We start from the raw sequence: 12,381 nt of genomic DNA on the forward strand, positions 1-12,381 counted from the left end.
GTCCCGACGAGGGAGATGGCAGAGGAATTGGTAGTGAGAAATTTGCCAAGTGGGGTTTGCTCCCGTTTTACGACCTTTCTTGACCGCAGCGGGTGAAGGGAACTGCTCCCGTGGTTGAGTGAGTCCCATGGTCGTTAAGCGAATCGGGCTCTCCTGTTGATTCGTTTGGAAGGTCGCAAAAGGGGACCGGGTGACTCGGGAAGGCTGCGGCCGTCGTAAATTAGCGTCCATGGCCAACAATGTGAAATTTGGGTCTGCAACGGTTGTTAAGAGTGAAACTTCTAGCGGTCACTAAGTGAACTGTTATAAGCCGAGGACTTTCTGCAAAAGTGGGAAATTGTTCCTGACTTGGAAACAAGTGGGGTGGAAAAACCTCAAACCAAACTGTGCCACAGAACCCATCAGGCTAAGCAGCCCATGGCGCAGAGATCTTGAACCCTCACCAAGGGCAGTGATGGTCCATCCGGCGGACGCAGCGGTGACAAATGCGGCAGTGATGAGCCCGGGGTGGCCGGTAGGTTTCGCACCGGTTGCAAACGGTCCAGTCCTCGTTATTCTAAAATAAAAAATTTTAAAAAATGAAATAAAACGGGAATGCTGGATGAAACGATGGAAGAGGCATTTGTAGGGAATATTTCTCCAATTTCTTTAAGCTGAGAGTTTACGAACGTGGCGACTTTTAAGACCCCGTGGACTTCAACTCCCAGAATTCCCCCAGCCAGCCATACGCTACTTGACAGCTGTAGGATGAGGCTTACGTTACCATAGAGCGCACCTCCTGGAGAGAACTCCAGGTTTCGGGAGGGCTCTGGGCCAAGGACTCTATGGTGAGACACCCCCGCCTTCAAAATATCAGAGCTGGTTTGGAACTGAGGGGGAAGGTGGTAGGATAGAAACTAGGAGACGGGGAGTTCTAGTCCTGCCTTAGGCATTAAAGGCAGCTGGGTAGCTTTGAGCCAATCACCAGGAGACGGGGAGTTCTAGTCCCGCCTCAGGGATGAAAGGCAGGTGGATGACTTTAGGCCAATCACCAGGAGACGGGGAGTTCTAGTCCCGCCTTAGGCATGAAAGACAGCTGGGTGACTTTGGGCCAATCACCAGGAGACGGTGAGTTCTAGTTCCACCTTAGACACGAAAGGCAGCTGGGTACTTTGAGCCAATCACCAGGAGACGGTGAGTTCTAGTTCTGCCTTAGTCATTAAAGGCAACTGGGTAGCTTTGAGCCAATTACCAGGAGACAGGGAGTTCTAGTCCCACCTTAGACACGAAAGCCAGCTGGGTAGCTTTTAGCCAATCACCAGGAGTCGGGGAGTTCTAGTCCCGCCTTCCGATGAAAGGCAGCTGGGTAGCTTTGAGCCAATCACCAGGAGACGAGGAGTTCTAGTCCCGCCTTAGGCATGAAAGGCAGCTGGGTGACTTTGGGCCAATCACCAGGAGACGGTGAGTTCTAGTCCCGCCTTAGACACGAAAGCCAGCTGGCTGGGGAATTCTGGGAGTTGATGTCCACCTATCATAAACCCTTCAAAGTGGGGAGAGATGCACATTAAATACCCATCAAGGAAAATACAGGAAATAATGTGCATTTCTCCCCCCGTCCCCCCCCAAGGCTATCAATAGGGCCTACCATGCAGATCTTTGACCTCTTATGGGGAGAGAAAAACTTGCCCACTTCACAACTCACACGGCTGTTGTTGCTGCTGGTGCTCCGGAGATCGGAGAAATCGAGGGCCGTGTCGGGCAGCGGCACCACCCCTGAAAAAGCAAGATGCCGAGATCTTAGCTAAAATTGAATTTAACCTTGGGGGGGGGGGGTCACGCCTCGCCTCGCTTGTCAACCCGAGATGGCTGTGGCTCCCCCCCCCCCCCCGAATCTCTGGTTGAGAAAGCAAAAAATGAAGGTTTAAAGACAAGGATAATTGTCCAATACTGCTTTTACACAACTTGTTTCTGGTTTTTATTCCCCCCCCCCTCTATATAGCTCCGGTTACTCATTTAATTTGGGAGTCTAAACTCTTCAGCCTGATTCACTTCATGACTGTGTGGCTCGCTTAACAACTGCAAGGGGGTGTGGCCCGCCAGCGGCCTGTGGAGCTGGCAGCAGAATCAGACAGTGAGGAGGGTTGGGGAGGAACCTGGGCCAGTCCTGGAGTCTGGGGGAGGCTCGGAGGAGGGCTCTGTGTCGGAGGCAGAGAGGGGGACAGGGCCGTCTGACAGATATCAGCTGCCTTCGGAGTCAGGCATCAGGGAGGCCGCTCTTGCAAACCCTAGCTTCCGCACTGCTTCTCTTAGTGGCGGCCGCAAAAAGAGCGGCTGTCCCAGAGACGCCAGGGCCGGCAAGCATGTGCCAGAAAGAGAGACAGAACTTTCGGCCCTCTCTGGATCAGCTGATCCACGGGCCGAGATTATGGGGCCTCCTGAGTCTCCAAAATAATAAGACCTCCCTAAAAATAAGGCCCAGCACTTATTTCGGGGGGGGGGTCAAAAGAAAATAAGACCCTGTCTTATTTTCGGGGAAACGGTGTGTGTGTGTGTGTAGATGGATGGATGGATGGATGGAGTTGATAGAGATAAAGAGAGAGAGAGAGAAAGATGGAGGGGGAGAGATAAAAGTAGATAGAGAGGGAGGGAGGGAGGAAGAGAGAGGGATATGATAGAGATAAAGATAGAGAGGGAGGGAGGGAAGGAGGGAGAGAGATGATAGAGAGATAAAGGTAGAGATAGATAGATACATACATAGATAGATAGATAGGGAGGGAGGGAGGGAGGGAGGAGGGAGGGAGAGAGGGAGATATGATAGAAAGAGATAAAGATGATAGATAAAGATAGATAGATAGATAGATAGATAGATAGATAGATAGATAGATAGATAGAGAGGGAGGGAGGGAGGGAGGAAGAGAGGGAGATATGATAGAAAGAGATAAAGATGATAGATAAAGATAGATAGATAGATAGATAGATAGATAGATAGATAGATAGATAGATAGATAGATAGATAGATAGATAGGGAGGGAGGAGGGAGGGAGAGGGAGATATGATAGAGATAAAGATGATAGATAAAGATAGATAGATAGATAGATAGATAGATAGATAGATAGATAGATAGATAGATAGATAGATAGATAGATAGATAGACAGACAGACAGACAGACAAATAGATAGGGAGAAGGACGGAGATATGATAGAGAGAGATAAAGATAGAGATAGATAGATAGATAGATAGATAGATAGATAGATAGATAGATAGATAGATAGAAGGAGGGAGATATGAGAGAGATAAAGATAGATAGATAGATAGATAGATAGATAGATAGATAGATAGATAAGGAGATATGATAGAGAGAGATAAAGATAGATAGATAGAGAGAGAGAGAGAGAGAGAGATAGAGAGATATGATAAAGAGAGATAAAGATGATAGAGATAAAGAGAGAGAGATGGGGAGAGAGAGAGAAGTAGGTGGCTTTTACGTCAGAGGCCTGTTCTTGTCCTGTTCTGCAGCATCTATTTGGCCACGGTTCCAGTTCTCGATCTCAAATCTCATCCAAGGAGCCCATTAAGTACATCTCTGAAGCAAACAAATGGAAAAACAAGCCAGCTTTTTGGCAGCCGGGGGGGTGGGGGGAGAGCAGAGAGAAAGACTCATCATCTCTCCACCCCCCACCCCCCCTTTCCATTCGTCATTTGCTCTCTCCAGAAACAGGAACAGAACAAACTTTTTTGACCACGGAACGATTACTCAACCGAAGATGTTCCCCTGGCAGTTGACGCAGCTGGAGAATTCCGGCCTGATAAATATTTTGATTTGGGATCACGAAGGCAAAGAAGCCGAGAGCTCCATAAATCAGCCTCGGGGGCGGCCAAACTAAAACGAAGGGACGGCTTGTTTGGACTGTGGATTTAAGAAACAAATAAAAGAGAAAATCCCCACTTCCTAAAGATGCGTAAACTGAAGTCAAGATGTCGAAAAGGACAATAAATCCGGAGGGAGGAGCCCAAGCGGAGAGGCCTACAGATCAATCTTGGCAGCGAAACTAAAACGAACGGACCTTGTGGCTTGAGCCTTTAGGATTTGTACTGTTTCATTTGTTCCCTAGTATGATTTGATTGCTTATTTAGTAACCTCTGACGGTCACTGGTGTATCTTATCATTCTTGATGAATGCATTTTTTTTTATGTACACTGAGAGCAGATGCAGCAAAGACAAATTCCTTGTGTCCAATCACACTTGGCCAATAGAGAATTCTATTCTATTCTATTCTCTATTCTATTTTCTTTTCTATTCTGTTCTCTATTCTAATTCTATTCTATTCTAATTATATTCCATTCTCTATTCTATTTTCTTTTCTATACTATTCTCTATTCTAATTCTATTCTTTCTAGTTTCTATTCTCTATTATAATTTTCTATTCTATTGTCTATTCTATTCCATTCCATTCTCTATTCTAATTCTATTCTATTCTCTATTCTATTCTATTTTCTATTCTATTTTCTATTCTATTCTCTATTCCATTCCACTCTCTATTCTATTTTCTTTTCTATTCTATTCTATTTTCTATTCTATTTTCTATTCTATTCTCTATCCCATTCCACTCTCTATTCTATTTTCTTTTCTATTCTATTCTCTATTCTATTTTCTTTTCTATTCTATTCTCTATTCTATTTTCTTTTCTATTCCATTCTCTATTCTAATTTTCTATTCTATTGTCTATTCTATTCTATTTTCTTTTCTATTCTCTATTCCATTCCACTCTCTATTCTATTTTCTTTTCTATTCTATTTTCTATTCTATTTTCTTTTCTATTCTATTCTCTATTCTATTCTAATTCTATTCCATTCTCTATTCTAATTTTCTATTCTATTGTCTATTCCATTCCATTCCATTCTCTATTCTATTCTATTCTCTATTCTATTCTATTTTCTTTTCTATTCTCTATTCCATTCCACTCTCTATTCTATTTTCTATTCTATTTATTTTCTATTCTATTCCATTCTATTTTCTTTTCTATTCTCTATTCTATTCCATTCCATTCTCTATTCTATTTTCTTTTCTATTCTATTTTCTATTCTCATTTCATTCTAATTCTATTTCTATTCTTTCTATTCTAATTCTATTCTATTGCATTCTATTCTCTATTCTAATTTTCTATTCTATTGTCTATTCTCTATTCTAATTCTATTCCATTCTCTATGCTCTATTCTAATTCTATTCCCTATTCTAATTCTGTTCTATTCTTTGTAGTAAGCATGGAGAAAGGAAAAGAAAGAAATCAAAGAAAAAGCAAAAAGTATATTAAACATTTTTAAAAAATAGAAAGTAAAATCATTTGCTCAGGCTGCAGATATTTTTTTTTAAAAAAACACCCCCCTTTCTAAAGATGCGTAAACTGAAGTTGTCGAAGCGGCAATAAATCCGTAAGGGACGCTCCTTAAAAATCAAGGACCCCATTTCAACACGATACCGAGAGAACAGCGAAAGCAAAAAAATAATAATTGCAATTTGGATTTTATTATTTATTTAGTACATCTTGACATCGGCAGTGTTAAGATGGGCGGACTTCAACTCCCAGGATTGCCCAGCCAGCATGCTTTTAATACATTTATTTATTTATTGGTTTTGTATGCCGCCCACTCTCGGAAGACTCCAGGCGGCAAGAGAGCTGGGGAATTCTGGGAGTTGAAGTCAAAAATTGCCAAGCTTGGAAAAGATTGTCCTAACCTACTGACCGGAGAGGGAAAGTTACCCGCTGGCTAGGTTCAGGCCTTACGCAGGGAGTCCTCGACCTACGACCACAATGGAGCTCCAACTTTCTGTCGCTAAGCGAGACCGTTGAGTTTTGCCCTGTTTTACGACCTTCCTTACCCCACTTGTAAAGGGAATCCCTGCAGGGGTTAAGCCAGGCACAGGGTCGTTAAGAGGAACACGTCCGTGGTGGGTTTCACATTTTGGATCACGTGACGCAGGACACCATCATAAATACGAGTCCGTTGCCACGTGTCTTGAGTTTTGATCATACAACCTTTGCGTGACGGGTGAAAAAATAGCCCTAATTCAGGGACTTCGGTCGCTAAACGAACTTTTGAAATGTTTAACACGCCACCCAAGACAGACTGCGAAACTGAATTGGGTTCGCCAGGGGCAGGAAAAGTAAATAACACGCACAACTCAGCACGACAGTTATGGAGTTGTGACGGCCTGGCTGCGACAGTTTTGCCAAAACTAGAGACATGGATGATCACCTGGGTCGCCAAAGACAGCTCTGGTGTGGCAGATCAGGAGCATCAGAACGACGAGGTTGAAGGCCGCCGCATGGAAAGGACACCAGAAGCTGGAAATAAAGAGAACGGTGGTTAGAATTAATATGGGAAGTAAAAAAGTGCAAGGGACTTATGATCAATTACCTCCAACAGACCTATTAGATCCCACAGACTAGGCCTCCTCCGAATCCCATCCACCGGCCAATGCCGATTGTCTACCACCCGGAGGAGGGCCTTCTCTGTGGCTGCTCCGGCCCTCTGGAACGAGCTCCCCGTGGAGATCCGGACCCTCACCACCCTTCAGGCTTTCTGCAAAGCCCTTAAAACCTGGCTGTTCTGGCAGGCCTGGGGCTGATGAGTTCCCACCCCCTCTCGAATCGTGACCCGTCAAAACCGCGCTCGACTAAGCCGCGCCCGATTAAACCGCATCGCTGACGTCATCAACAGGGCGACAACAGCCAGCGCGGAGAAAGAAGGGCGCTTTAAATAGCGCTTTGAAAGCAAGCCGATTCAACTTAAGGTAAGGGTTAGGTTTAGGGTTAGGTTAAGGGTTAGGGTTAGGTTTAGGGTTAGGTTTAGGGGGGTTAGGTTTAGGTTTAGGGGTTAATTTTAGGTTTAGGGTTTACAGCATGCTTCTGTCTCTGCGCTGTTGTCGCCCTGTTGATGACGTCAGCTACACGGTTTAGTCGGACGCGGTTTAGTCGAGCGCGGTTTTGTGGTGGAACCCTCTCGAATTGTGTGGCTGTTGACTGCTTTTAAATTGTCTCTATAGTTTGTTTGTCTCTTCCTTTTGTCTGTATTCCCTCCCCTTGGTTTGTTAGCCGCCCTGAGTCCCTCCGGGAATAGGGCGGCATACAAGTGAAATAAACCTTATAACCTTACAACCTTATCACATATGGTGGACCTGCCCGGAAAGACAAAAATATTGGGCAAAAATTTGGAAATGGGTGCAAGAAATTACAGGAGAACAGATAAAATACAAACCCAAAATCTTTCTACTGTGGAATAATCAAAGGGAAATCTACAAAGAAAATTAAGTACATATTAACACATCTGCTAATTACAGCTAGAATAGCATTTGCCCAATGCTGGAAACAAAATAATTACCCCCTCGGACGAATTAGTGATAAAAAAAAACTTTGGATTGTGCAGAGATGGACAAATTAACACTGAAATTAAAAGATAAAGAAGAGTCGGAATATTATGAAATTTGGAACAATTGGTACAAATAGCTGCAAAACAAGAATAAAATTAATTAAGCCAAAAAACTATATATAAATATATATATAGAAGCAGTATGCTTCCTCCCATATTTGGGCATATCAGGGGTTGTGACATAAAAAACATACCTGGTTCAGCTGATAAAGGAGGAGAACCTTGTGGCTTAGTGGTTAACACAACTGCTTAATATGTAATACAGCACAGGTTCAAATCCCAGTAAGGGTATGGCTAGCTGATGAGAGCTAAATAGCTTGAAATAGATCTATACTAGTCTCCCTTTATTTATTTATCAGCACAAATGCAACATATATATAGAACTGTGTATAAAGGTGTGTAAATATAGAAGCGAAATATTATATACATGTACAGGTATGATGACATAACAATGTTGATGTAATTACTGTAAGGTGTTGTAGAAGGGAAAAAATAATTTAAAAATCTGCTTTAAAAAAAAGAATTAATATAGGAAGATCATGCACATATTTGCATCATGTCTAGCGCCACCAGCTGGTCATCCTCGGCATTGAACAGATGTTTAATGTTTAAAAAGTAATCACTTATTATCTGATTGCGGATTGGACACCGGGGTATTTTGACCCACGGGGACCATTTGAGCCAGGGAGCATGTGCAGAAGTCACTTTCTTTCTGGATCAACGAGCTCCTGAACATGTGCAGAGAGGATCTTCCTTCCCAATCAGCGAAGACGCGTGGAGAGATTCTTCCTCCTGCTGGGTCCCTGAGCTCCTGAACATGTGCAGAAGGCCCCTTCGCTCTGGGTCGCCGAGTTCCTGAGCATGTGCAAACAGCATCTTTCTTCTCCGAGGTCCCTGAGCTCCTGAACAAGTGCAGAATGCTTCTTCCTTCTGGATGACTGAGCTCTTGAGCATGTGCAGAGAGCATCTTCCTTCTCCTAGATGATTGAGCTCCTGAGCATGTGCAGAAGGCGCCTTCCTTCTGGATCACTGAGCTCCTGAGCACGTGCAGGCAGCAAGTTCCTTCTAGGACACCGAGCTCCTGAGCATGTGCAGGGAGCATCTTTCTTCTCTTAGATCACTGAGTGTCTGAACGTGTACAGAGGGCAAATTCTTGCTAGGTCACTGAGCTCTTGAGCATATGCAGAGAGCATCTTCCTTCCATAGCACTGAGATCCTGAACATGCGCAGGGGGCATCTTCCTTCTGGATCATCAAGCTCCTGAGCATGTGCAGAAGGCATCTTCTTACAAGGTCAGTGAGCTCCTGAGCATGTGCAGAGCGCATCTTCCTTCTAAGGCACAGCTCCTGAACATGTGCAGAGCGCATCTTTCTCCTCCTAGATCACTGAGCTCCTGAACATGTACAGAGGGCAAATTCTTGCTAGGTCACTGAGCTCCTGAGCATGTGCAGAGGGCTCCTTTTTCCCCCTCCACCTAATCATTGCCTTCCCCTCCCAAAAGGAGGCCGAGAAGCCCCATCCCACCCCGGGGAAAGGAACCCCAAACCCGGGGCTCCTGAGCATGTACAGAGGGCTGGGGGCGGGCCTACCTGTCCCGGAAGCCGGGCAGGAGCAGGATGTGCTCCAGGATGACGTAATCGGCGTAGCCCACGCTCAGGTACGTGAGGAGGAGGCAGAGCCCCCCGCAGGGGTCCAGCCGGGCTCGCCCCTTCCCGCCGCACCGGCACCGGGCCCCGCTCCCCGCCGCCGCCGCCCCCATGGCAACCCCAGCCGCCGCTTCCGGTCCCGCCCCCTCGCTCCACTACTCGGCCAATCGGCGCGCCGCTCCGTGGAACGATGGGGGGGCGGGAGGAAGGAAGCGCAGGCGCATACAGCCACCCGGCTCCCGTTGCCATGGAGACGGGGCCTGCCGCTTTTTTTCCTCCTCCCAGACCAGCCTACCTGGCAGGGCTGTTGTGAAGGCACTAGTAGCTGCTTCTGGACCCCCAGAAGCACCTTTTTAAAATGTCTTAAGGCTCAGCCTTAAGGTTGCCGTACACTAAATAAATAAGTAACAATCCTGGGTGGCAGGAGAGCGACAACATCTGGAGGGGTGCAGATGTTTCTCCCTCTTTCATTGGATGGGTTGAGCTTTTTCTAGTAATTGGAAAGATTTCATTCATTAACGCCAGTCATCTTGCCCGGCATTAAGCAAATCCACCCCCAACAAAAGGAAAGCAAAACAATATCTATATATTTTTAAAAGACTCAGTTCTGCAGCAAAATCTGCGTATTCAGAAAAAAAGAAAAAGAAAGAAGAAAGAAGAAAGAAAGGGAAAAAGAAAGAAAGAAAGAAAGAAGGGGAAAAGAAAGAAAGAAAGAAGGAAGGAAAAAAGAAAGAAAGAGAAAGAGAGAAAGAAAGAGAGAAAGAAAGAAAGAAGGAAAGAAGGAAAGAAAGAAGGAAGGAAGGAAATCTGCAGCTTTCCTCACTGCCCTGGATGCAAAACTGAGAATTTCCTCTCCACTTCTTCAAATCACAAGAAGCTTCCAATTTGATTCCTTTATGCAATTGATAGGGCAGCATTTTAAACCTAAGATTTCAGATTTACAGATTAACAGAATTGGAAGGGACCTTGTAGGTCATCTAGTCCAACCCTCCACCCGGCCCAAGCAGACCCTATACCATTTTTGACAGGTGTCAGCCTTCCAGGGATTAAGCTCCCACAACCTCTGAAGGCAACTTCACTGCTTACACACACACAAACAGACATAAGCAGACAGACAGACAGACAGACAGACAGACACACACACAGCCCATGGATACAAAATTAGGAATTTCTTTTTCTGTTTTTTTCTTTTCTTTCTTTTGTTAGGTATATTACCAGAAAGCTTATCCTAAAGGGATTTACATATTTAATCATGCATATGTTGACAGCAGCAAGAATTCTATTAGCCCAATATTGGAAAAAAACGAGGATATGCCTACAGCGGAGAGTGTATAATTAGAAAAATATTAGGATGTGCGGAGATGGATAGGCTGACAGTAATAATAAAAGATAAGGAAGAAACAGAATGCCTTTTTAATGTGGGATTTGTTTTATCGATCGTTAGACAAAAGAGGTAGAAATTGGAGGTAAAAGATCACTGATGCAAGAATTGAACTAATACATAAGCAAACAGTATTATTCCTACAAATGTTATTATAACTACTATTATTATTATCAGTATTATTATTATTGTGTAAGTAAATTGATCCAGACAATACACTGTTTATTAAGCACTTACGTACTTTAAAGGAAAAAAATGTGTAATATTTTTTTTTTAAGTTAGGGATTTCTCTTCATTTTTACTCCCCTGGGCAGGGAGCTTTCTATTTATTTTCATTATTTATCCAATAAAGGATACATAATGCAATCTGGCACTTTCTCCTTCCACCCATTTCCTGCAGTAAGCAAACTGGTTTGACAGGTTGGGTTATTTTTTCTTCTTCAAAGAATAACCAGAAAGTCCAGTTGCTTCTTATGGGGGGTGGGTGGGTGGAGGGAGGACCGTTGGGATATTCATCAGCAACTCTGATCTCTTGTCCCTGACATGCTGACTGGGGGGGGGGGGGAGGTCTACCTGTCTTAATGTCCCCCAGTGGGGAAAAAAACTTCCTTAACCCACCCATTGTTTAATTAATTCTCATTCCTCTGTTGCCCCTTTCCCACAATCTCCATCCTAAAAAGTGTGGGGGGGCTCAGATTCATTTGCTCCTAGGAACACTCTCACTTTTCAACCGATGAGTTGGAACTTGGAAGGTCATCTAGTCCAACCCTGCGCTAAGAGACCCTACACACCATTTCTAACAGATGGCAGTTCAAAGCTTCCAGTGATGATGCTCCCACTTTACTGAGTTTCCTAGTGTGGTTTTGATTGCTTATTTAGCAATCGCTATGACTATCACTAAGTTGTTGTGTCTTATGATTCTTGATGAATGCTATTTATATGTTACACTGAGAGCTTCTGCGCCGAAGACAAATTCCTTGTGTGTCCGATAAAGAATGCTACGCTATGCTACCCTGTTCTAATTCTCCTATTCTGTTCTGTTCTAATTATTCTATTCTATTCTATTCTATTCTATTCCATTCCATTAAACAAATTCCTTGTGTGTCCAATAAAGAATGCTATGCTATGCTGTTCTAATTCTCCTATTCTGTTCTGTTCTGATTATTCTATTCTATTCTATTCCATTAAACAAATTCCTTGTGTCTCCAATAAAGAATGCTACGCTACCCTGTTCTAATTCTCCTATTCTGTTCTGTTCTAATTATTCTATTCTATTCTATTCTATTCCATTAAACAAATTCCTTGTGTGTCCAATAAAGAATGCTATGCTATGCTGTTCTAATTCTCCTATTCTGTTCTGTTCTAATTATTCTATTCTATTCTATTAAACAAATTCCTTGTGTGTCCAATAAAGAATGCTATGCTATGCTGTTCTAATTCTCCTATTCTGTTCTAATTATTCTATTCTATTTTATTCTATTCTATTCCATTAAACAAATTCCTTGTGTCTCCAATAAAGAATGCTACGCTACCCTGTTCTAATTCTCCTATTCTGTTCTGTTCTAATTATTCTATTCTATTCTATTCTATTCCATTCCATTAAACAAATTCCTTGTGTGTCCAATAAAGAATGCTATGCTATGCTGTTCTAATTCTCCTATTCTGTTCTGTTCTAATTATTCTATTCTATTCTATTCTATTCCATTAAACAAATTCCTTGTGTCTCCAATAAAGAATGCTACGCTACCCTGTTCTAATTCTCCTATTCTGTTCTGTTCTAATTATTCTATTCTATTCTATTCTATTCTATTCTATTCCATTAAACAAATTCCTTGTGTGTCCAATAAAGAATGCTATGCTATGCTGTTCTAATTCTCCTATTCTGTTCTGTTCTAATTATTCTATTCTATTCTATTAAACAAATTCCTTGTGTGTCCAATAAAGAA

General features: G+C 43.2%; 1 protein-coding gene across 1 annotated transcript in view; it reads right to left on the reverse strand.

Annotated features, from left to right (window-relative positions):
• The window catches only part of LOC106538160 (palmitoyltransferase ZDHHC3), a 15,718-nt gene extending 6,551 nt beyond the window's left edge, over positions 1-9,167 (reverse strand). Inside the window, exons 1-4 of the mRNA XM_087705162.1 lie at positions 8,998-9,167; positions 6,236-6,324; positions 1,682-1,752; positions 444-556 (exon numbers count right to left, since the gene is read on the reverse strand). Of these exons, the coding sequence (XP_087561288.1) occupies positions 444-556; positions 1,682-1,752; positions 6,236-6,324; positions 8,998-9,167 (443 nt within the window). The remainder of the gene's footprint in view (positions 1-443; positions 557-1,681; positions 1,753-6,235; positions 6,325-8,997) is intronic.
• Positions 9,168-12,381: the final 3,214 nt, after the last annotated feature.

The sequence above is a fragment of the Thamnophis sirtalis genome, unplaced genomic scaffold (genome assembly GCF_051295495.1).
Source record: "Thamnophis sirtalis isolate CommonGarterSnake01/CBP01778 unplaced genomic scaffold, rThaSir2_p1.2 scaffold_2, whole genome shotgun sequence".
NCBI classification, from domain to species: Eukaryota; Metazoa; Chordata; class Lepidosauria; order Squamata; family Natricidae; genus Thamnophis; species Thamnophis sirtalis.